Raw genomic sequence first — 27268 nt, forward strand, 5'->3', positions numbered from 1 at the left:
AGTGTATACATCTGCATTGTTTGAGCAATTAAATGTTTTCAAACAGCTTGAAGAAACTTAGGTATTTATTCTTCAACATTTTAGAGTATCTTTTCTTAGCATTCAAAATAAACCTTAGTCTAGAGTACATATAGTAAAACATCCAAATTACAAGACTGAAACTATTTAGCTTTTATTTTACTTTCATTTGGACCATGAGAAAAATAAGTTGATCTGTGGCCTGTGCTCACCAAGGATGAAGAAAACTTTCTTGGACCAACATTTGTCCCAAGGTTTTCTTCTCCCATCAGATTGAAAGAGTCTTCAGGTTCTCTGAATCTCCCCAGAAAAGAAATCGGAAGTTCATGGGTGTTCGAGATTCCAGGTGATCTCTCATCACTCACTCTAGACTATACTTCTCCTGCAAACAGATCTCCAAATTTCCGAATTCCTCTTTAAATGGGTGTACTATCTATCGTGCCTCTCTTTGGGAAGCTTTTGCATTCTTCGAGTATTTGCTATATTTTGACGACTTTCAGTTTTATTAAAAGGGAAGAAAAATTACTTGGAACCTTTAAACTTTTAATCAGCCAAATATTCCAAGAAGAATGCTGAAAACTATTAGACCGACAGAAGCAGTATCTACTTGATGCACTGTGATGCTCTGAGTGCTGGTACTTGGGCCCCAACAAACATTCTTATTTAATTTGTTTGGGGTGAAGCCCAGGCAAAGATACTTTTTAAAAGCTCCCCAGAATAGAACAGAATAATCAAATAAAATGAAAGCTCCCCCAGGGAATTCGAATGTATAGCCGGTGTTGAGAACCCCTGTTTGAAGTACAAAGGGCAGAGTGAATAGCCATATGTACGGTGGTAAAGCCAATCACTGTGGTGAGGAACGTGAGGTGTGGGATCTGCCAGGCTCGGTGTGAATTCTGAACCTCCCTGTCACTTAGCTCTGTGACCTTGGCCAAGTCAGTCAAACTTCTGAAATAACAGTTTCTTAATTTTAAAATGAAGTTGATAATACCTACCTCACAGGACAGTTGTGGAGTTTAAACAAGAAAACGGATGTGAAGCAGTTAACTTGGTATCCATCCCATGAGAAGCACTTCCATAAATGTCAGTTGCCTCATTCATAGCTCTATATCCCCAACACCCAGCACAAATGCCTGGCACACGGTATGAACTCAAATCATTGTGGAAGTAATAAACCAGTATTTTTAGAGTTCACAATATTGAGTGAGCCTTTCCTGATTTTGAAAAGGATCCTTAGGAAGTGAGTGATTGTCTCCTAACTTCTTTGCTGTTTTCGTTCATTTAGTGCCAAGAGCAAGGCAGGACCCCAAGTGCTTGAAGGAACACACTGTCGGCCTTGGTTCTTGACAGGACTCAATAATTAAACTCCAACAGATAGGTCGAATGGATCAAGCTGAGGTTGTTTCCTAAACTTGCCTGATCATAGAAATCATAGTCCTTCAGGTGATTCTGATGATCAAGTATGTTTGAGAAACAGAGGGTTAGAAAAACACATCAAAATTAGGCTTGATGTCTGAAAACAGGGCAGGTGGGGAACTCAACTCTAACAGGGAACAGACACACAAAACGGCCTTTGTTTTAGACATAGATACAAGTGCTTCTGAGCCTCACCGAGCCACACGCATCTGAGGCCATCATCCCACAGAACAAGGAGGGGGCAAAAATAAAGCACAGTGGTTGACTTACAGTACCTGGACGCTTCTATGTGAGCTCTGAGTAAGCTTACAGCCCTACGGATGGTCAAATAGCAAAAGATAAGCAGTATGGAACTTCACAGCACACATCCAAATTCCCCAGGCTTCCTTCTGTTCCCGTGTAAATATGTATCTCTGTCTCAATATATCACTTCTTTTAGAAGGCAGCGTAATTCAATGAGGAACAGATGGATGTGAAGGCAGATTCGGGTTGTGTTTTGGCCAAGACAAGTCTTCTAGCCTTGCTTATCCACACTATCACTTACCCTGCCTGGTCAGTATTGTGAGAGCTAAACAAAACAACATGCTTTCCAAGAATGTACAAATTATGCCAAGACATTATTGTCTAGAATTGTTGGTGATACAGTCAAGAAACCTTTAATACTTGTCCTGTGTCCTAAAACAAAGCAGCCCTCTTAACAAGAGTGGCTAACTAAGTGATACAAAGGGTTCACTTTGCAAGTTCAACACTTTCCAAACAGTGAAATACTGTGCTCTCATTTGGATTTTTACATTCTTCTGATTCCAACAGCATTCACCCCCTGTACATTCTGTGCCCACTCTCTTGTTAAAGTCCTAAGAAAAGATAAAGGCTTTTTGTTTTCTTGTACCAGGTATTGGGCAGAATTACCTTGCCACAAAAATAATCCTATCAACACAATCTTTATCCTAGTTAGGACTCCTTCCTGGGCTGTTACAAAATCTTATGGGTGAATCACTCAGCTGTGAATGAAGCCTAACGTACTACTCTTATTACTCTTCAGGGATTTCCTCAGGTGATGGGATCACAAAGGATCTAAATAATAACAGATCTAAAGAGAAGATATCTCACTTCATCATTCTAAATGAAGCCCTCCTCCATCATACACTGGACAAAACTTTGATGGATAATAAGAGGGCGATCCATGGACTTTGTCTATTAAAGAACGTTCTCACTTTGCCCTGCTTCAGCTATACCATTGCTGCAAAGGTTGTTGTGAGGACAGGTAAGCAGAAGAATCAATAAAACTCATTCCAAAGTTAAGGACAGGGTCTCCACAGCTTCTCAGGCATATTTGGCCAAATCACAGCAAGTATCGCTTGACCTTTAGAACTAATCAAAGGAAGTCACTTGGGCATTGAGGGAGATTGTTGGCCATTGCTATTACATAGCATGGGGTCCCCAGCATTTTAAGATCATCCAATCATAAGGAATAAGGACTAGCATGAAGAAAGGCAATGCAAGGCTAGGCAGGAGTTGATAGCAACATTTTTATAAGTAGACCATTAGAAAGAATATAAATATCCATTGGTAAGAAGTTGGCTTATATAAACTGTAAAATATCCAGTGTGGGATATATACAGTAGTTTTAAAAAAGAGTCAAATCTGTATGTATTAATATAGACTTTTCCCTATGATTTTTTTTAACTGGGAAAGCCAAATTTTAAAGCATTAAGTGGAGAATGATGTTAGTTATTAAAAACGCACACCTTTAGTGTCCCCCCGCCAAAACGTGACCCACAAAAAGTTCATGTCACACAGGTCTTGCTCCACCAGCTCCAAGTGCTTACACTCGCATTTGAACATCTTTAACTCATTCATCCAGTCAAAATATCATCTGCTAACATTTTCAGTCCAGAGGACAAACACTGACATCTGTAACTTTAAATATAACATTTACTTTATATCAACAGATTCAGGTTTGGTTGTTGAAATTTGGTTTTCTTGTCATTTTAATTCCTTCCAGTCATCTACCGTCCATCATCTTTTAACTTCTAGGTCTAAGTAATCTGGTGATGAAACCCAGCAAATCATCCAGGCAGCCCTCATTTCCCTTACCATCAAACTTTCATGCAGCTCCCAACTCCACAGCTGGTCACGGAGTAATTATCCACTCAGAACCAGCCATCTTTCAACAGAGAAGGAAAATATATGGTTTAATTCCACCTCTTTACAACCCACTTTTCCTGACCATTATACACTCCAGCAGATTTCCTTTACTCTTCTTCTCTCGAGTCATCTGTTTAGACACAAACATCACAAATAAAGCTGACTTTATTTGATGACCCATCTTCACTGCTGTTCTCAGTTATGTCCTATCAACTTGCATTGTCCTTCCTCATCCCTCTTCCCAGGGACGCTGCCCACATCCTTCAAAACCAAGCACAAACGACAGATTTTCCAGTGAGCCTAGGCTGCTCTCCATGACTGAAGCTGCTCATTTCTGCTTCATGTCTCCACTGTGTTTCTACATCTTAGGTGGCATTTACCTCTCCGCCTCAGATGTGTAGGCGTCTCACTGACCAGGGCTATTTCAACCAACCTGTCTGGTCCCTTCCTCTCACCACCATATATGTATCTCTCCCAAGAGATGAACACTGATCAAAAAGACAAACCTTCCCAGACATCTGAAAGCTACTCTTTTATTAAAGATTTACACGTGGCTGAATTCCTCTCCAGAATCCACAAATACCCTGACCAATGATTTAGATTGTTGTGTCTATTTTCCCCACTGGGGAGTACACTCTTTGTGGACATCAAATGAACATCTGATTCATCTTTGGACCTCTCACTGCATGTAACAGCATCTTTGAATGTGGTTAATTAAACATTTACTTAATTCAATTAAGCCTCTTCTTTATCATTTTTAAGCAGTATCATAGAGAAATATAGAAATATATAAAGGAAAGATATATAAATTCTAAAAGTTGAAAAAACATTTTATCTGTTCTTTGCCTACTTTCCAAATTCTATTTTTTTGATCATTTCCCAATAACTCCAATAAATTCTCTAATCTTACTGCTTCCACACCATCACTAACAGGTTGCCACCCATACTCCACACTCTACAAACTATAGTTTTTATGGTCATCAACACTCTGGTCCCCAACACAAGGACTTTTCTCAATCCTTGTTATTTTTTTCATGTCTACAGAATTTAACATTGATGATTGCCCTATTTTTCTTTTCTTTTTTAATAATGAAACTTTAATGCAATCATAGCTCTCTATCTTGCAGGATTCTCTTCCTCCTCTCACTTTCTGGGTATGGATGTTCCCCCCAAGGCTTCTTCCATTCTTTTATTCAGTAAATGATCAGGTCTTGACTCTCTCTCATAGGATAGGCATTGTGCTAGTGAATACACAATCCCACTACAGTGTGAAATACAACAGTTACAGTAGTATTTCAAGGTGCACTTGGAAACAGAGTAGGTGCCAGGCTATGGCCCCTATTCTTGTCTATTTCTACCCTCTCCATTGGAGATCTCACCCTCTTTACATCCTCTTTCACCGTAATACAGACGGTTCAGGGATCAATAACTTCTGTCTTGACCCCCGTATGACTACCCACTGTTGCTATCTGCTGTTGTGCGGCTTCACCTGATACCCTGCACCCCTAAAAGTCAACAAGAAGGAAAATAACAAGAGCTAGCATTTGAGTGGTTACAATGAGCCAGGTGCTGTTCTGTGTGTTTTATTTTTTCTTTTTTGGTTCATTAGTCCTCACGAAAGCCCTATGAGTTAGGTAGTAGTATTATTTAACCTTTGCAGCTGAGAAACTGAAACAGAAGGGATTAAGTTGAGATTAACCAAGTTATTAAGTGGCAGAGCAAGGTTATGAATCCAGGCAGCCTGGCTTGCAAGCCAGAGCTCTTCAGCACTACTCTATTGCCACCCTGCCCCCAAGCTCATCATACACTACCCTTTACATAGAACTTAGTTAATTGATTAAATTACCTAATGGCGTTGGAGCCCAGAGGAGGAGGGACCACCAAAATTTTAAAGCTCACTGATTCAGCAAGGCTGGCTACAGTAACACAGTAAGGCAGCATGGCATATCATTAAAAGCTTGGTTTCCAGAATCACAATTCTTGGGTTCAAATGCCATCTCAAACTGTTCAATAATTATATAGTCCCAGCTAATTTATTTGACTTTTCTATTCCTTACTTTCCTTAGCTGCAAAATGGGACTAATAGGATACCTGCCCCATAGAGCACTGTGATGATGAGATACTGAAGGTAAAGTACTTAAAATATTTCCTAACACATGTAAAGCGTTCAATAAATGTTAGCTTTCATTCTTATTATTACGATGTTCTGAATCATAGAAGATAATAAAAAGGTGCGTGATGAAAAAAATTTTGGACTTTAGCATCCAGACTGTGAACTACTCTCCAAAAAACACCCCCACCAATCATCCACTTAATAAAAGTGCTAAGATACCAACTTATTATTCTGAAAATTTAAGGGCAAACAAGTAAGCATTTTTTATGTATTTGCTGGTAATAAGGGAAAGGTCTCTTTATAGAAAAATTGTAGCTAAAAAATGAAGAGTAAAAACTGGAAAAAATCACCCTTTAGCAACCCCTAATGAAATAACAGATTTAGGTAACAATCCTTAATGGATAAAATTATAGATAAAAGACTGACAGATAACTTTATAATAGATGGATTAGGATGACAGCTCCTGAATTCACAGATCAATCTTAACATCACTAAGAGTGAACAACCTGACATTATGTTCCTTTAAAAGCTACACTATAGAAAAAGATACCATTACCCATATAGTCCTTTTGCCAAGAAATTAAACCTGAATCTAATGTCTTTATATCTAAATATTTCTACAAGAAATATGGGCCATACGGAAAATCATTTTAAAACACAATAAGGATACAATCAGCCAAAATTAAAATATGAGATATTCTACAGGTAAAGTGACCCAATTTATTCAATAAATAAATGGCAGGGAAAATAAGAGAGGAGATTGCTATAGATTAAAAGAGATTTAAGAGATCAGTCAACAAAAGGAAGTTGTAGACTTTGGATCCTAATTTGAAAAAATAACTGTTAAAAAAATATATATTTGAAACAACCAGAAAATATTTTAAGGATGCCTCCTCAAATTATTTACTTTTGATGGGTGAGATAATTGTATGTAGTTGTCTTTCTAAAGTGTTATCTTTTCGGGAAACAAAATGAAGCATTTACAGATTAAATGGTATGCTAAAATCTGCTTTAAAATACTCTAGCAAAAGAAAAAAAGGGAGACTTCCACTCTGGAGAAGACAGAGTAAATGGGTTGGGACCAGGAGAAAAATGGATGTGGCTCTGAAAAGGTAACATAGGGATACCTGCGGTGATGGAATTGGTCTGTGTCTTGACTAATCAATGTCAAGATCCTTGCTGTGATGTTATACTATGATCCTGCAAGATGTTACCATGAGGGGAAAGTTTGTAAAGGGTACATGGGATCCTTCAGTGTTATTTCTTACAACTGCACGTGAATCTCAAAACAAATTTAACTACAAAAAAGAAAACATAGTGTGGCAGGGGTTAGATGAAACAATAATAGCAGAAAAGTTCAGGGCTATACACTTTTATGTGCAAGTGTCTTATTTAGTTATTTTAATGTTTATTATTATCAGCATTGCAGATCAGTTCCTTTTCAGAAAAGATGAATATAGAAAAAGATGTTTAATGATATAACATACCAATAACTAAGGGTTATTATTTAGACACAGGATGAGAAAAGCATTGATTGAAATGAAGACTAAGAAGGACCTGACCTCAAACAGGAATGTATCAGATATATGAGGTCTTGGTTCCAGAATTCTGACAGTGAGTTAGAATCTGTATATTTAAATGTAATGTTGAACAAGACACATAGTAAAGAAGTGCTTTTATAGGAAGAGATGAATGAGTATGATGTTTTGTCAGTAGTATTCCTTATAGGAAAGAAATAAGTGACCAGTTAGAAAGAAGTGACGACTAATGTGTTATTAAATATTGCAACAGCAATTCAGGATGTGAAATGATAATTGCAGAGTTTGTATTTCAAGTCAAATTTCTGTATTATCTGTGGTGTTTCAGGTATAGAATCTGTTTTATGTCTTTATGAACACTAAAAATATCTGTGACACCAAAAAAAAAAGTTCATGGTTATGGAATTCATTATGATCTTCTCTTTCTCTTCACTTGCTTGAAAATTTCCACAACCAAAAGAATTTTTAAAGTTTAGAAAGGTAAACTTAGAATTCCTCTGCAGAGTGGTAGTCTTCTGATTTTTCTATTCTATCTTCAGGGGCCCAAATCCCATACCACTAGGTCATGCTACACACTCGTACTAGTTGTTTTCTTCTAAAATACAGTTTTACTCTATCACTCCTTTGCTTAAAAGGATAAAGTTTACATGAATCAAAATTCTCTCCCAGTCAGGCCTGAGCAACCTTATGCTCATCTCCTACACACCTCCTGCACAAACCTTCCACTGCAGTCAACCTAGTCTCACAGTCCCATGAAGATAATTTTGGACAAAGTTTCCTGGCTTGTGCCATTCTCCTGTTTGCCATTTCCTTCTCCACTGACCTCAATCCCACCCATCTTTAAGGAGGCAGAATGAAATCCACCTGCTTCATGAAGCGCTCCCTGATCTTTTTTTTTTTTTTTTTTTTTTTTTTTTTTTTGCGGTACGCAGGCCTCTCACTGCTGTGGCCTCTCCCCTTGCGGAGCACAGGCTCCGGATGCACAGGCTCAGCGGCCATGGCTCACAGGCCCAGCCACTCAGCGCATGTGGGATCTTCCCAGACCAGGGCACGAACCCGTGTCCCCTGCATCGGCAGGCGGACTCTCAACCACTGCGCCACCAGGGAAGCCCCTGATCTTTCCTTAAAATAACTATATGGTTCTTCAGAGCAAGGATTGTGTATTATATCACAATGCCTAGTAGCCTTCTTGATACCATCAAGGTTTTTGATGAAAAACGTGTTGATTTAACTGAATATTTACTATACAGCACATGGAGAGATTACTGAATTTTAGGGGAAAAACACACACAAAGAAGTAAAAATGTTAAAGAGGTTTTAAAATAACACCAAATTGGAAATCAGTACACCTGAATCTCAGACATAGTACTGTCATTGACTTGCTATGTCACCTTGGACAACTTATTTCGCATCTCGTGACATTCAGCTCTAAAATGTAAAAATAACTAGATGTTTCATTTTTAATGTGTAGATACTGTATTCGCCTCTGGAAAACGGTTCCCAAGGGCTTCCATGGATTGTGATGATTCCTACAGGTTACTCATCAGAGGCAAAACTTTTATATAAAACACATGAAGCAAAACAGTGTCCCTGATCCACCAGTTTTTAAATAAAACTGAGTCAATGAGAATACACTACATGATAATTTTGGAGACCATCTGAAGTAGGACTGCCATATCTTTTAAAGATACTACATTCTAGAAGACTCCCTAAGATACCCGCACCCCGGGGGTGGTATAATCTTCTCCCTGTAACATTAAAAGTCTGCCATCCCATAACTTGGAGATGACTATCTAAGATGTACAGTACAAAGGCAGAAACGTTTCTATCACAGATTAGGACCTTGTTGAAAAACTACCAAGGTCTCCCAGAATATAGCAGCAGAGACTCTCCAGGACAGAAAGTACAATGAGGATGGAATACAGAATGAGATTAGATGTTCAGAGGATAAATTCTACTTTGCCTTAAGAAAAGAGTGCTGCTCTCTAAGCAGGCCTTGTGTGCTGGGGAAGGTCATGACCCACAGTCTGCATTCGGGTTGGAACTGGTGGTAATAGCAACCAAACAATGGCACAGAGCGCCCTCACAGCCACTCCCTGGGGTTGCCCAGGCTGGAAGAGAAGAGAGTTGTGTGAGAATCAGCTGTACCCACTACGGGTCCTTAATGAATTCAGGAGAGCACCCATCAAAGAGAACATTAGCACCTGAGTGGGGAGGAAACACTCCTGCTGCGGAACTTTGATTTCTTTAGGAGGTGGAGGCTGGTTCCATGAGAGAGCCCAGCGCAGAACTGTGATGGGCTAATGGGATGCACTGGGAAGCATAGGACCTTGGGGATGAGTGAGCAGAGATTGTAAGAACCCAGAGATTCGTCAGGGGGAGAAAAGCAAGAAGCAGCAGTTACTTTTTCTCTGTGCTGTCCCAGCAGCACCGGGGTTCCGGGAGTTACCTGAGGTTTCTTCACCTTAATGATCCAGGTGGGCGGGACAATAACAGCAGCGTGAGCCCCCAGGGAGCAGGGTTCCTCAATCTGATGCAGCATGAAGCAGGTCACCTTATTGTGAAACTGAAGGGAAAAACAGGCCAGTAAACAATTCTGTGCAAAGGACGATAATGCCACAAGAAGGAATAAGTACATGTATACACACACACACACACACTCTCTCTCTCTCTCTGAGGTCACACGCTCTCCTCACTGCCCAACCAGCCCCAGGTACTTAGAGACCAGATTTCAAATTCATTCCACTTTACAAACTGATAACGATTGATAACAAGAAATCCATCTTACAGGACAAGCCGGCTAAAATTTGATAAGCTTTTAATAGGATATTTACATAAAGATGTTAGAGACTTGGAGTGGTCTATGAAGGCTAACTTTGCACATAATTTTGTTTCACTTGGCTTGCGCTGGTCAGACTTGGTTGATCTGGGACGATGTCCAGAAGGAAATGAAGGCAAGCAGAAAGGCAATGCCGACCATCTGCCTCACCTTTTTCTATCCATAGATGTAAATCCTTCCCAGGTAGTCCTTCCAGTGTAGGGGGCCCAGGAAAGAAGATGTCTCTTCTAGAGAGTTGTTAATCCGAGAGGGAACAAAAAGACTGCTTCTGCTAGGTTTGTCCAGGACCACTGAAAAAATAATGGTCCTGTCATACTTGGCAAGTCTAAAGTGCTTTTGGTTTTTGAAAGGAAGTAAAAGTAGACTAATGATCATAATGATACCGCAGTTCTAGGGGCTTAAGTTTATACCCCAATGGACTGAGTAACCTTAGGCCAATCACATTTTTTTTTTTTTAGATGTTGGGGGTAGGAATTTATTTTTATTATTTATTTATTTTTGCTGTGTTGGGTCTTCGTTTCTGTGCAAGGGCTTTCTTTCTCTAGTTGTAGCAAGCGGGGGCCACTCTTCATCGCGGTGCACGGGCCTCTCACTATCGCGGGCTCTCTTGTTGCGGAGCACAGGCTCCAGACGCGCAGGCTCAGTAGTTGTGGCTCATGGGCCCAGTCGCTCCGTGTCAATGTGGGATCCTCCCAGACCAGGGCTCGAACCCGTGTCCCCTGCATTAGCAGGCAGATTCTCAACCACTGCGCCACCAGGGAAGCCCAGGCCAATCACATTTTCAATCATCTTTTTTGGTGACTGTAAAGTGATAATGAGTGGTAACATTTGTTTTCTAATAAACATAAAATCCCCATTAAATTAACATTAGCTTCTACTTGGCTTATACTTACTATGACCACATAATTTATCATCTTAACTGAAACAATTTTAAGAATGAAAGGGAGCACTGGTAATAATTATGCTGGAACAGCAGACATAAATTAGGGCTGTTTCAGGAAAACTGGCAAATATAGCCACCCCAATTATGTCGCATCAGGGAAATTGTCTTTATCGCTGAATATCTTCAAGATCTGACATGATCCATGGCAAATTACTAAAGCAATTAATTAAGCGTGAAATACTAATTAATAAGATAATAAATAATTCCCCCTACCACCAGTTACTTGTGATCTGCAAACAATTTGCTATACCAGAGAAATGTCATTTCAATTCCTTCTTTAGAAAGTGATTTTCTTTTAGCAATCCAAATAAACCCCCAAATGAATGGCCATTGCATTTCTAAAATGGTAGGGATCTCAGAGACTGCCTACTCCAACTCTCTCAATTTATACCCGAGTAATCTGTAATCTAGAGAGACTAAGAGATATGTCCAAAACTGCAGGACTTTTAAGTGGTAGAGTCAGGACCTGAAGCCATGAAACCCAGCTCCCAAACCCAGTTTTATTTTCTGCTGCAGGAAGCACCCATAGAAGGCACTTAATTGTTTGACATCAGATATCCTAGAAGGAATTACCTGTAGTGTTAAAATACACCACCACTGTAATCTGTCTTAAAATGTTTTGTGTTTTCAGTCCTTGAAAAATCACGTTGTAAACCTGGGAAACTCAAAGATATCAATACTTGGAATTGACCAAAACTCTGCCACAGGGGTCAATCAAAAGTTGTTTTTCAGTGATTCAACTGGACTACAGATTAATAAAAAGAGAGCACATGTGTTCGCTGTCAAGTGGGATTGAGTTCCCAAATTAAATAACCCTGGATCAACCACCTAACCACAACCTGGCAGCTACAGGGGCACGAGCAGGCACAGCCTTGTCTGAGGCCAGCTTGATGCCATTTGGCAAGTAACATCTCACCAGATCAGGGAAACCAGCAGCACAGACAGAGTTGGGGACCCCTGGGCCCTAAATCTGCTTCTTCCTGTCCAGGTGGAGATACTGCTTTGATGGTATAGTCTCATTCAAGGACTAGGATGGCCTTATGTTTGTGAACATGTTCTTGAACAGAAGCACAAAGATTATTTGTGTAACAATTAACTGAAAGGAGATGGAAATGCCAAGAATAAAAAATGTGCCAGGAGGGTGACACAGCAAGCACTGAGCTTTCCAGACCAAGGCGTCCCTACCTAGTGACAGCAGATCCTCCTGACATGTGCGGGCCTAGGGAAATTATGCCAGAGAGATTATTAGGTTGAACCTGATGGAACTGCCAAAATTCAAAAGTTTTTGACCCACAAAAATGTCAGTTTCATGTGTTTCAACTAAATGCATCTTCTGCTCCTGCCCTATGGCTTTGTTTGGCTAGGTAAAGCTGTTGTGTGTAGAGTCCTGATGTTTTCCTTCAAACCCTTACCCTCGCTAAAACAGCACAGCCCTTTCTTTTCAGGTTAGCTGTGCAGTGAGGGGACAATGTATTGCAATTATACAGTCATTCAAAAAAAAAAAAAACAGGTGAATTGAGAGATTAGAGCAGACTTTTTCTATAAAAGGACTGGATAGTAAATATTTTAGTCTTACAGGGTCATACTGTTTCTGCTCCAACTACTCAACTCTGCTGCTGTAGCATGAAAGTAGCCAGAGATAATACATAAAGGATGGGCATGGCTGTGCTCCAATAAAACTTTATTTATAAAAACAGGCAGCAGTCAGATTTGGTCTACAGGCCATAGTTTGCCAACTTATGAGTTAGAGTGTACATTGTCTAGTTAAGGAAAAAAACAGGTCCATAGGCAAACAAAAAAATGAACCATCTAGTTGGGACAGAGCTGTTAAAAAATGAAAAAAAGATAAGAGAGGAAAAGTAAATAGGGAAATTACCATTGGATCCTGATCAGTATATATGTTCAAATGTAAGAAAGACTTACATTTCAATGAGCATACAGCCAACTATAACAACATCGAAACCTAAAGAAGGATACAAGACCACTCTTATCCTAACAGCCCCAGTATTAAAAAAAGTTGCCTATATCCAAAACAGAAGAACCAAGATGCCTGAATTTCTGTGTCAGAGGGATTATCTAAGGTTGCAATCTCCCACTATAGGAGTCGTCGACAATCTAGTGTAGTGGGGAAAACGTGGCGTAGGAGTGAAAAGCCCTCGATTCTAAACCCAGGGATAGAACCAGGAGAGGATTTTCCAATCTGTGATCCCAGGCTTCAGTGTATAAAGGGGTTAATTTATAGTTTTTTCCAGCTCATTTATGCTATAGTTCTATAGTTTTGATCTGTCTTTCTTCCTCCACAGATCCTATGAGAGAGATAGCACATAAATAAGGATAACGTTCCACTTACAGACAGGAACTCCAGCAATGACGTAAGTCGATTTTGATAAAACACGAGCCCACTTTATTTTATCCCCAAACTTACCGCCTGCTTGCACCAGGAACAGCTGATAGCCACAATCTCTTTACTGTGGAAGGAGAATTTTTGCTGGAAGCCCTGGGATGTCAGAATAAGAAACAGAGAATTAAAACCACTTCAAACACAGTATGCATCTGCCCTCCTGAAGTCCAACAAAGTAAGGCCAGGCTTAAGGTAACTGGGATGGCAAATGCCACACTCGGCACTGCGGCATCTCTAAATTCTACCACGCAAGAGTTTCCTGTCCCCAAATCCTCTGGAGTGTGAGAGAGGAGGCACCAGCATTCCCTTAACACTACCCAAAGTCAGACACAAAAATCAGCTCGGTGCTTTGTGACCGCCGGCAGGGGTGGGATGGGGGGGAGACGCAAGAGGGAGGGCATATGGGAACATACGTATATGTATAACTGATTCATTTTGTTATAAAGCAGAAACTAGCACACCATTGTTAAGCAGTTATACTCCAAAAATCAAAACAAAACAAAAACAAAACGTTGTTCTTTTTCTCCCAAGTAAATGAGGTTCTGATACATTTTTATTGTAAGTAAAAGAAAGAGCCACTTTTGGTTCACATGACTGTATAATGGTCATCCATCTCAGAGGTTCTATACAACCTGAACATGGAGAACCCACAAAGAGAAATGAAGCATGAGAGAGGCAGGTGACCTAGAAGTGAGAGTCCGGGAGATGCCCCAGGGTAGAGGAGGAAATGCAAACTCTTTCATCATACCCCGGGATGTTGGACTCAAAACAAGCAGCTTTCAATTTCCATTTTTCGCCAGCAAGCAGCAATGAGATGAATGGAATAGCAAACACAATCCTCTTAATGAACAAACAGAATTACTTTTCCATCGAGAAAGGAAGAGATGCTTTTTGGCTGCTTCTGTCCCTAAATAATTACCAGAGAGAAGTACACAGTAACACTCAAGGAATTTTTTTTAGCTTTCCCAAAGCTCATCCATTTCTATCTGCCTGTGAAATCTAAGCTAAACAAAATAATGCAGATCAATGACAAAAAAAAATCTTAAAACAAGGCTTTTGTAAAGTGATCCAAAGAAAACAGGAAGATGTGACAGGCAGGAAAGCTTTTAAGGCATTGGCTGACTAAGTCTTGCTTAATGTATACAGATAACTTTAAGTTAAAAAAAAAACCAAAAACTCAATTTACACATTATTAAAAGAAGTCCTAACAGCATTTTTGCAGTCCCCATAATTCCTACCTATCTGCAGCATTTTATATACTAATGAGCTTTCCCTCCTTTTTGGTCCTCTCGCCTCTCTTGGTTTCCTAAAACACATTCCAGGTCTCCTTCTCCCTCTCCAATCTCCTGCATGTGGACATAAGGCCAGGACCAGTGTCAATCCTCTGTGCTCTGCAATTCCTCCTTGAATCCTTCTCTTTTCTCCCCAACCTCAACTATCACTTCTAGAAACAGGACCTCTTCCTTAACACCGGACTCTCCTGGATTTTGAAAAGTTTCTCCATCAACATCCCTTTCTCAACAACTTAAGTAATAATAGAATCACTCAGGGCAGAGGAGTTCACAGAACAAGCATGAGTCTGCTCTCCTTACAAAGGCCTGCTTGGAACGTTGGTCCTCGGCTGGCATTCGGGAACTTGAACTTCAGGAGGGGTTCCATGGTTCCCAGAACAGTTAAGGGTGACTCACTGTGCCTGAACTGTTTGTACAAACAGCCTGATGTATGCTGGACACCTGCTTTCCTTCTGGGAGTCTGGAGGCTGGGTATGTGCTAAGCAGGGTATGTGCTTATGTCACCAGCCCCCAATAAAACCTACTCACTGAGCTTCTGATGAAACTAGGAGACAATATTTCACACGTGTTGTCACAACTCATGTTGGAAGAATTAAGCACACCCTCTGTAACCGTTAGAAGACTTTTGGAGCTTCCACTTGGTTTCCTCCAGACTTTACCCCATGTGCCTTTCCTTTGTTGACTTTGCTTCCTAGCCTTTTGTTACAATAAATCACAGCTGTGAGTAATATACACTGAGTCCTATGAGCCCTCCTAGTGAATACTGAAACTGGGGTGGTCTTAAGGACAGCAAACATACTCATCTCCCTACAAACAATGAGTCCTGCTATACCTCCTCTGTCAAGGAGAATATCATTCCCCCAAGCAAGGATGCACTTTTGTAAAACACACATGGACTGAATTATTAGGACAGGTTGGCGTCCACAGGTTTACTGCTGTGGCAGCCAGCCACAACCTGCACAGCCCCTGGCATCAGTTATCACTGCCTGACAGAAATAGCTTCCAGGGAGGACACCAAGTCCAGTGGACCACAGGGTTAGGTAGAGAGGTCCCTTCAAAGATGAGGCACAAGCTATTCAATGTGAAACGAAACGGCACTAAATAGGCAGGAATGATTTCACATCAGAGTCACCTGAAAAGTTCTTCCCCTTTGCTCAAGCCACTCATGATGGACTGAGCAAAAAAAGAGATGAATAAAACTTCTCTTCAGAGCTATAGCTATAGAGCTCCTTCCTCTGTGTACAGAAGGAAGCCAGCAGACAAGAGCAAGCATGCTGAAACTGGGGCAGGGGACTCCTGAAGACAACCTCGGCTGTGTGGTGGGATTCTCACACCCTGGACCCCACGTCCAGCAGGCATCATGCCCCGTTGACTGGTCACGTCCCATCTGGATGTCTGTTCCCTCTGCTAACTTGTCTCTCCACTGATAGTCTGTTTCCCCCTGTGTTCTTCATTCTATCCTGGGCCATGACACCAGGGAAAATGCTGCTGTTGTTTTTGTTTTTAATATCAGCCTCAATCTTAAATACTCAGATGACTACTTCTTTCCCCGAGATTACAGAACAAACTATTCATACTGACATTCAGCGCCATCCATAATCTTCTCAGCCAATTTGTCTACATCAGTCTCCCACTCCCAGCCATTATAAATTCCCGTCTATAGTGAGATGGGATTAATTATATTCTACAACATGCTTTATTCTTTTATGTTTCCATTTTTGCCCATTTTACCATTTTTTGCTGTTTTTTTAAATTCCAAACTCACCATTTAGAGTGCCTACCACTATTTCATACACAGCATCTGGATTTTACTTCCACTACAAAATCTAAAAAGAAAATGTTCCAAGATCACCTCAATTCACTGTAACCTCTCCTCCTAACCCTTCAGGCCTCACCACCTGTATCTCCCCTTGGCATCAATGAACAGCTGCCCTAAGTTGCTGGTTATTTTATGTGCACATGTATTCTCTCACCAATGGAACTACAAGCTCTTTGAGAGAAGTCCTTGTAATATTTCTTACTACACCTCTACAGCTTAGCATAGTTCTTTGAACATCATAGGCATGGCATGAATATTTTCTGATTAACTGAACAAGAACGTCACTGCTACCACACTGTAACCCAACTACAAACTTCATGCTATCCAGACTTTAAAAACCTAACCCAAACCACCTGAAAATACGCCCCCTCACTCTGCTCTCGTCCAACCGCTCGAGACACAGCAAATATGCTAGGCAAACCACTTAATCCTTTCTGCTTTCTCCCTTCACCTGGAAATGGTAATAAAAATACAAACCTCTCCAACGCCTCTGAGTAGTTATAAGCATCAAATGAGGCAATGCATTCGAAAAGTTCTTTATAACACAGTACACGTAACTGAAGGAGTCCATTTAGTGCTGGAGCCTCTTCCAACCCCTTGCTGACAAAGTCCTCTAGTGTGCCACGTGTGAATAGTTAGCAATACTCTATTGAGTGGTGCAGAGTGAGAGCATCAGCCCATCCCTCTATCGATTATCGGCCTTCTGACTTCAAGGAGAAACAGATACAGTTCAGCGTAGCCCTGATAGCCAGGCTGAAACTAGAAACAAACAACAAGGCCAGCCACAACTGGGGCACTGGGCACTGTGCTTATGCAGAACTGTGATGAGCCCCTTGGAAATGAGCCTGGTGTAACCAGCTCTACGCTTTGTTTTGGATTCTCTAGTCTGGCAGAGTCACAGCGGCCATGGCTTCACCGTTACTGTCTAACATAGAGACATAAATAGAACCACACTGGAGCCTTCAGGCACCAAGTTCCTACAGACCACCTGCAATGGGGAGGTTTTGGCTGGGATCTCAGCACAGCAAAAAGAGCCAGATTCCTAATTACCCATTTTAAAATTCTGGCCCAAATCTGATATTATGGTACTGACAGATGCCCTAACTGAATTTCAACTGACTCTGGTTTTTAAGGGCTATTTTGGCTTCGTTGCCTCTTTCTCTTGTGCAATTTAGGGCATATACCAAATAGCACTCAGGTTTACAGCCTTGGCTGAAACCAGGAAAAAGGGCTTTACTTGAAACAAACTATTTTATTGCTTACGTGTTTAACTGAGGTTTGAGGGAGGGAATTTCCTGACTGTAGCCTGACTCCCTATTTGATTTGATTTGATCCAAGAGTTGATACTGCTCTTGCCTCCAAAACTTTAACCATCACCAACAAAATAAACCTCTCCATATCCACTTGCATATTCAAAGCTCACAAAGTATTACAAAAGGTAAACCCAAGGGAATTATAAGACTAAATTAATATCTATCTTAACACAGAGAACTTCATTTTTGCTCAAATACTCCCTTTCATTTTTGAAAAATGTATATACTCTTTTACACATTTTATATTTAATATCTAAAATGTTCATCCCACATTTAATTAGATGCAAAGTTCATTATTTCTAGAAAAATTTAAAATAAAACTATTATAGCACTTTTGTAAACTTATCCAGTGGGATAAAAACACCACAGCAATTTGATACTCACAATGCAAAAGGAAATTTTTCCCATCGGAGCCCATCTCAAACTGGTTGTGCCGTTCCCATGCAACTGCTTTTAACCAGCAGAAGCTGACAACCAGTGATGACGTTTCACGGTTTGACCAGCTGAAGCTCGTGAGTAGCTAAGACCTTTGAGTGACCTAGGTGCAGAGCCACACCAATCAACCTAATTGAAAACTTTTTTCTAACCAATAGAAAACGACATTTGTTTGACCTTTGAGTGACCCACATGCAAACGCACATCAACCTAATTGAAAACGTTTTTCTGACTAATAAAAAATGGCACCTGTTTTAACCCATGATCTACAGACTTACGGACTAATTCTGTCCTATCCAGAGCTCAAACTTCAATCTTTAATTAGCAAAGTCACCATGAACCGATCTCTTTCCTTGTACCTGCAAATTGTTGACTTTTTCCCATCAACAAACTATTCAGCCCAGTTTTCCACAGATAGTTGTACCCTTGCCTGGCAGTGCGAATCACTGGATATTAGGCTAATTTTATAATATGCCTTTTCCTTGGGTTTATCACAGTGTAAAAATGGTACCATTAATACTGTAGTTTATGCAAGATTAGGGTTCATTTACTCATAGAAAATCTAATTTACCTGAACTTCCTAAAACTTCCTATACTGATTTTACTGGTTTTAAGCTAAAATTTTTATAAACACTCAAGATTTTCAAAATGTAAACATACACTGAATTAAAATTGAATTAAAATAAACAATATCTTTATAAATTGAATTATGGTAACCAATTTTTTTATAACTTCTGACAGTGCTGCAACTTATGCGAATCTACAGTTACTTTATTAGAATTATCATTGAAAAATCTAAATTCTTGTCCATTGGGTTTAACTATAATATATACTTTATGGCATTAATTAAGAGCTCTGAAAGTTTATCGATGCCCTTATTGTCCATAATATGCCCTCCGTCAAGGGTAATCACTGACTCACGCACATAGATTGTCATTTTATTATTCCTCAATAGAGCCTCTGCATCCTTCCATTCTAATGTTGGTAATTACGATTTATTAACCCGAGCCAGTCAGTCTTATTATCCTCAGATGGTTTCTGCTTTTTCCATTAATTTATCTGACAGCCCCTGCTACAAACTATAGGTCATAAATTGAGTCTCCTGGGAAGAGTGGTGCTGGGAAAAGCAAAATTCAGGGCACAGGATTCTCAGCATAAGTTAACACTGTTACTACAGACTCGTCAGACTGTATGAAGAGAGTAAGACATGATATCCAGAACATTGTCCTCAGAGGCAGATGACTTCATGGAAGTCAATGGCTTAACCTTGCAATGAATGCAGAATTGAAATTAAGCCTATAACAATAGTCACTGGTTTACATTTCAATTTAAGTGTTAACTATTTTAACTGTGATGTTTATATTTCATATTTTTATCACCCTTCTGATTCTAGGATAAATATGCTGTATTCAGATACTTATATTCAATATGGCCAAAAGTGCATACAAAACTTTAACTGTTGGTTTTATATCTTTGTCCTAGAATACCAGGGAAGTTCCTTACATGAAAATATTTACCTAATGACACAACCAGCTACAATTATAATAATGGTCTTCCATGAAAATTAATGTCCATCTCTGACTGCTCCATAATTGAAAACCTTCCCAATAAAAAGTATAATTTTAACGCTGATAGTATTCACCAAGAAGGTTGTTTTTTGGAAAATTTGTTTTTAACAAAAAACTGTTTTTTTTTAAGTTGATGTTACCACAGTTACCAGCTACAAATCATTACAGATATTCAGAGAAGCCATATAATCTATAATCTTGCTGACAGTATGACATTCCAGGAAATAACTGGCTGTACTCTCCACTCTTAACTGAGGAAAATGTGCTTTCACTGGTAAAACTAATTACACTTTCTTTTTGTTCAAACTTAGACTGTTTTGCTATAACAGCCCCCAGACAACTGAGAAAAAGACTTACAAAATTTGCCAAAATTACCCTGATTATGTCCTTCCTGGCTTCATGAATTTATGTCAAAGGAATATCACCAGATAATGCATGCCTTAGAGAAAGAAAAGATTCTGCTACCTAGCAATAGTTTTGACTTCACTTGGGATTTTAATAGTCAATTGATGGGTTTTCCAGCTGTCCCTAATATAGCAACTCTAGCAGGCCAACTTCTGTGAGATTTTAATTTCTGCTTCTTCTATCACAGCAATTCTGGCATCCCTACTCCACTTAACATGAACTGGTTTTTTTGGTGTTTTTGTGTTTGTTTGTTCAAGTTTCAAATGCCATCCTAGTGTTAGATCTACTCTTCCTGGTAGTATCTCAGATTACCTAATAATCTTTTCACACCAATGCACCCAGCCAGGAACGTGCAGAGGCCGCTCAGAGAGAAAAAGGACTGCATCTCAAAAGATCTAGCTGTATGACCTAACCAATATGTACCAGCAGGAATGGGAAAGTGTGTATGGGACTGGGTCCTGAGAGTACAGGACAAAGGGGGCAGGACTTAAAGCTGGATAAAAGAGGGTTTCTCAATGTCAGAGCACTCACCTACAACAGAGAATTTAACACATTATCAGGAACCCCAGAAGATGGTGCTAACACTACGACAAACACTAATACTAGAATGGCGTTTGAAAACTTGACCAAAAAAACAGACCGTGTTAAGTGAAGTAGCAATGCCAGAATTGCTGTGATAGACGAAGAAACAATCAAAATCTCACAGAAATAGGCGAGTTAGAGTTGCCGTGGCATGCCAGGGACAGCTGGAAAACCCATCAGTTGACTCTGTCCTGCAAGAGGGCCTAAAGGATATTCCACTTACCAAAACAATAAGTAATGTGCTGGTGAGAAGGGTGTCATCATCGTTGAGAAGCTCAGCTCTCCTCTCCTCTGTAGGTTAGGCTTGATGGTAGGAAATCCTACAGAGTGAGCACTCTTGATACCAATTAGTATTACAAAGTTCCAAAATAATAAGGAACATGTGGCAGCACTTAACCATTAAAGCAAGGTAGGTGCAATTACTGCAAGACTGAAGTTCCTGCCATGGGGGCATGACCAAATGGTTAATACAGTACAACCTCCCAGAGGCAAGATAGATCATCGGATAAAAGATGTATTAATCGATACAATAAAAAGAAATCAAGAATGGAGGATCAAGATATATGAGGGCAAATGCTCCAATAAAGGGTCATGATTTTTTTTTTTTTTTTTTTTTTTTGCTGTACGTGGGCCTCTCACTGTTGTGGCCTCTCCCGTTGCAGAGCACAGGCTCCGGATGCACAGGCTCAGCGGCCATGGCTCACAGGCCCAGCCGCTCTGCGGCATGTGGGATCTTCCCGGACTGGGGCACGAACCCGCGTCCCCTGCATCAGCAGGCGGACTCTCAACCACTGCATCACCAGGGAAGCCCAAGGGTCATGATATTTTGCCCCATTTCTGGACTAAAGGAAGTTTTCAAAGATAGAACCCAAAGGGCAAGTTCCCAGGAGAATCCTGCAACATCATAGCAAGAGTCTATGGCAACATTTCCCCAGATTCTATCTAAAAGGATCTACTTGGTCCATTTACTTGGGTAGTTGTACAGTGGGGAGAAAGAAATGTCCAAATATTTTAAAGACTGTTGGGCAAGAGTCCAGGTCAACATGTATACCCAAGCACTGATGTATGAAGCAGCATCATGGTCCCCTACTAGAGTAGGGATGTATGAGGTCCAGTTTAAAAAAAGGAGTCCTGGATCAGGGATGGTTTATAGAGAGTCTACTGTCTCCACAAACCCAGTAGGGTTATTTCCCCTGGTCCCTAATTTTATAACTGAACATGCTGGGAGTTTGGCAGAACTCCAATACGGGTTTCTTGGCCTGTTGTGTAAGTGCTGGCATAGTAAGAAAGCCCAAGTGAAACACTCAACCACCCTCCCAGTCATATCTAAATCAAAACCAATGTCACATTCTCAGAAGTAATAGGTATTAAATGAATAATTTTGTATGTTATGATAATGTTATTGTGTTTATTTATTTATTTATTTTTAAAATTTTTATTTGCGACATGCGGGCCTCTCACTGTTGTGGCCTCTCCCGTTGCGGAGCACAGGCTCCGGATGCGCAGGCTCAGCAGCCATGGCTCACGGGCCCAGCCACTCCGCAGCATGCGGGATCCTCCTGGACCGGCGCACGGACCCGTATCCCCTGCATCGGCAGGTGGACTCTCAACCACTGCGCCACTAGGGAAGCCCCTATTGTGTTTATTTTTAAAAATTATTATCTCTTTATGTGCCACCCTTAAAGACGAAAGGAGGCAGCGGTGGTGTTCCCCCAAATATCCCCATTTAATTCACCAGCTGAGCTCTTACAAAACCAGATATTATAGTGGAGAATAATGCTGGACTACCACAAATGCAACCCAGTATACTCTAATTGTAGCCACTGTGTCAAATTTGGGATCTTTTGGCCTTGAGTATATGACCTATGGTCGTCGATTTAGCAAATGAATTATTTTCCTTCCCTCTCTGAAAGGAGAATCAAAAACCATGCGCATTCACTTGTTAGGGTTAACAGTGTACTTTTACAGCCTCGTGCCAGGGCTTTTTAACTCTTCTGAATCTTATCCAAATATAGTGCAAAGTAACCTGAACCATATGAACATTCTGAAGAATACCACTTGGTCCACCATATCAAAGGTATCATATTAAGGTGGATGAGCAAGAAGTGGCAAGTATATTGGAGGTTTTGGTGAGACAGAAGGTGGGGAGATAAGCCCTATGAAGAATCAGAGGTCCCACACATCAATGAAGCTTCTAGGGTTTAGTGGGCCAGGGTGTGCTAGAATATCTTGCCTAATCTAAAGGACAAATTATTGCATTTCACAATTTTAACGACTAAGAATGAAGCACGGTACTCTGTAGGTCTCTTTGAATTCTGAGGCAGGATATTCCACACTTAGGAATACTGCCTCAATCAGTTTATTGGATGATATTAAATACTGCCAGCTTAGAGTAGAGCACAGAACACAAAACAACTCTGCAGTGGGTCCAGTCTGCAGTGAAAGTAGGCCCTGTCACTTGCAGCAGGCCCCATGCTATTAGAGGCACCGGGTAGGAGAAAAGATGCGCTATAGAGTTTATGACAAGCACCAATAGGAGAATTACAACATAGACTCTAGGATTCTGAAATGAGGTCGTGCCATCTGTAGGAGAGATTTGTATATCTTTCAAAAACAGCACCTGGTATGTTACTATGTTATGGTGGAGGAATACCTGAATCACCAGGTAATCATGAGCTGGGTTCTGTCAGATCCCTAAGTCATAAGGTTGTGTGGGCCCAGCTGCAATTCACTGTTACATTTAAATGGGAATATATGGGATCTGGCACCAGCAGTACCAAAGAACACAAGTAAGACACATGAGTAGGTAGCTCAGACTCCCCATATTATCCACTGTTATAATACTAGGCCTCTCATTAAACTCACACCTATGGAAATATGGGGATCCCTTATGACCATCTGAAAGAGAAGGAAAAAGCTGTGATAGATTGATGGATGGGTCAACTTGGCACATGAGTCCAAGCCAAAAGTAGACTACTACTTCACTAAAGCCTACTCAGGAGTTGTCCTGAGGGACAGAAGTGAGAAGAAATCCTCCCAAGGGACATAACTTCAGGGGGAGCAGCTGGTCCCCCACTTTCTGTGAAAAGATAAGTAGCCTGATATAAGAACATATAATGACTTACAGGTAGCGTTGAATGACTCGGCTAGTTGATCAAGGGCCTGGAAGGAAAGAGGAGATCAGGGGAAGAGGCACATGGATGAACATAAAGTGAAGATCACTGTACTGCACATTAATGCCCACCAGAGAGCATTCATGGTATAAGAACTAAAAACTTAGATATAACAACTCAGACTCCACACGTTGTCATGAGCTATCCATAGCACTATGGGCTCAGAAGTGGAGTAGCCGTGATGGCCGTGAGGAATGCTACGGCTGGGTCCAGCAGCATGGGCTTCCACTACCACCACTGCTACTATCACTGCTGACTGTCTAGTCTGCCAGCCAAAGATACCAAAGCTGAACACTCAATATGGCACCAACCCTGAAAGGGTACCAACAGATGCTTGGTGGCAAATTGATTACACTAAACTCCTTCCACTCTGGAAGTGGGAGCAAGTCACCTTGACCGGAATCAACACATATTGTAGGTATGGGTTTACCTTTTCCTTCTGCAGGGCCTCAGCCAGCACTACTAAGCAAGGGCTTACAGAGTCTTTGACCCACCAACACAGGATCTTATACAACACTTTCAGACCAAAGAATACATTTTTGTATTCTTGAAATGGAGGTTCAGGAGTGGGCATATGGCCATGAGATACATAAGTCCTACCACATCCCACACCACCAAGAAGCTACAGGCCTGACAGAGAGATGGAAAGGTCTTTTGAAGATGTGACATGGGCTTCAGCTTTGAGAGGGTATCCTATGAGCACCATCCTCTAGTCTCAGTATATTGACCAAACTCATGATCATTTAATGGTGCTGTGTTTCCATGGTAAAAATACATGGGTGCAGAGACCAAGGAGTGAGAGGAGGAGGAGCCCTGCCTACTATCACTCCCACTGGCCCATTTGGGGAATTTGTGCTTCCTTTCTCCACAACTCTGGGCTCTGAGAGTCTGAATACCAGATAGGGAATATCTCCACCATGGATAACAGGAGGACCTTAAGCCTTAAACTACCACTGCACCAAGTTACTTTGGTATCTTTGTGTCAAGAGACTAGCAGGCACAGGAAGGAGTCACCATCTTGATCCTGATCATTAGGTGGGGGATAGTTATTTGACAATGGAGGCAGTAAGACAATATCTGGCACCCAGATTATCCACTGGGGCATCCTTTCTAATTCTTCGAAAACTTTTGATGGTCAATAGACAAGTGCAACAGCCAAGACCAGGGGATCAGACTGCGTAGGGTAAGGGTCTTGGTCACTCCACCAAGTAGGTCACTGCTAGAGACTGAATGCTTGTGTCCCCTCAAAATTCGTATGTTGAAACCTAATCCCCAGTGTGCTGGTATGTGGAGGTGGGGTCTTTAGAGGGTGATTAGGTCATGAGAGTGGAGCCCTCATGACAGGATTAGTGTCCTTATAAAATAGACTTTTATAGTTCCCTTGTCCCTTTTACCATGTGAGAACTCAGCGAGAAGATGGTCCTCTATGAAAAAGAAGTAAGCTCTCACCAGAAACCGAATCTGCCAGCATCTCAACTTTGGACTCCTAGCCTCCAGACTGAGAAATAAGATTCTGTTGTTTTTAGGCTACCCAATCTAGGGTATTCTGTTACAACAGCCCAAACAGATGATCACCTGGACAAGAAGAGTTAATTGAGCGTGAGGTGACTACAGAAAGAGTGGTTGAGGAAGGAGATGATGAACATCAGTTGCAGACTTAAGACCAGCTGCCAGAGAGAGGGCTGTAGTGTATCCCACTAACCTTCCTCTTAAATGTTTCCCCAGGAAGTCAGACCAACCAGAATCCCGGAGGAACTTTTCCGAACATGTATTTTATGAAGGAAGTGACTCTGAGAAGCACAAGGGACAGACTGTAGTAGACGCTGATGTTCCATCCAGAAAACTCTGCTCCGGGCCTGAGGCACTCAGCTCATTCTCCCAGTTGATAGGAGTGTTGGAGGCTGATGGCTTTCCAAGGAGTCACCTTTCCATCCTTAAGCATTGCCCTAAGCCTAAAAGAGTCACCTTGGCCAAGGACAGCCCACATCCAATGACTGGTCAAGGCAGGGCAACTCTGAGGGGCTATTCCAGATCCTTATGGGACTGGCTGAGGCCTTTGTTGGAGCTGCACTGCAGTTCAACTCCTCCTTCTGTACAATCCTCATGCCTTCTCTTGTGAAGACTTTTCTGAAGAAAGAGCATTAGGGACCAGAGTGACTAGAGCATCACATTAGCTGTAACTACTAGGACACCGGCCATGCCAAAGACTAGGGAAGCAGTGGCAGTAGCAAAACGTCTCTACAGGTGAGAACTGAGTCACTTAACCACCTGGAGACCACAGCAAGGAACACTCTGCTTCCGAGCCCTCAGCCCCTATCCCCGCTTTTTACAAACCACTTTGAAGTATGAATGACATACAAAAAAGCTGTACATATTTAATGTGTACAACTTGATGAGTTTGGAAACAAGTATACACCTGTGAAACCATCATCACAATCTGTGCCATAAACATATCCATCACCTTCAAAAGTTTCCTCCTGCCCTCCTTGGTTACTATTATCTTTTGTGATAAGAACACTTAATATAATATCTACCCTCTTAGAAAAATTTCAAGTATTCAATATAGTATTGTTAACTACAAGCACTATGCTGTAGATCACAAAGACTCATTCATCTTGCATAACTGAAACTCTGTACCCTTTGTACCTCTTCATTTCCCCTTCCCCAGGTGAATTGGGAAGACATTATGCTCAGTAAAATAAGCCAGACACAGGAAGACAAATACTACATCATGTATGATACCACTTATATGAGGAATCTAACAGAGTCAAATGCATAGAAGCAGGGAATAGAATGGTAGCTGCACTTATCTCCTTCCTTGATACTCAGCCAAGGACAGAAAGAAAAGCCAGGCTTCCAGCAGCTATGTGGGCACAGGCTCCATGGAGAGGCTAGATTTCTTTGGACTTGTTGTATTACTCACTTTACATTCTCAACAATCCTCCTGAGGCTAATGGCATCTGGACAAACATACAGACAGGCGAATAACCAAACCTGCCTAACTAGTGAATGGATACTCACCCTTGAACTTCCTTTCCTTGTTCCTAACTCTGCAGGGTCTCTTGAGAGCTGACCTCCAGGGCTCACACATTTTTAAACCAGTAAAGAATGGTGCTTCTTTACTGAAGGAAACATCCCCCAAAGCTCCAGGTCAGTACTTTCCATTATTTTTAGACTCTCTAATCCCTTTCACTATTCATCCATATCTCAACCACACCCCCATGGAATGTCTTAAATCATTTGTGTCATTTTTGCAATACAAAAA

The 27268-nt window shown here is 41.0% G+C and overlaps 1 protein-coding gene across 2 annotated transcripts in view; it reads right to left on the minus strand.

Moving 5' to 3' along the window:
- DGKI (diacylglycerol kinase iota) overlaps positions 1 to 27268 on the minus strand; it is a 466299-nt gene that overhangs the window by 229579 nt on the left and 209452 nt on the right. For both annotated transcript variants that reach the window (XM_060107765.1, XM_060107764.1), the window contains exons 7-8: positions 13441 to 13512; positions 9683 to 9799 (exon numbers count right to left, since the gene is read on the minus strand). In XM_060107765.1, the coding sequence (XP_059963748.1) occupies positions 9683 to 9799; positions 13441 to 13512 (189 nt within the window). The remainder of the gene's footprint in view (positions 1 to 9682; positions 9800 to 13440; positions 13513 to 27268) is intronic.

Source organism: Mesoplodon densirostris, chromosome 9 (genome assembly GCF_025265405.1).
Source record: "Mesoplodon densirostris isolate mMesDen1 chromosome 9, mMesDen1 primary haplotype, whole genome shotgun sequence".
NCBI classification, from domain to species: Eukaryota; Metazoa; Chordata; class Mammalia; order Artiodactyla; family Ziphiidae; genus Mesoplodon; species Mesoplodon densirostris.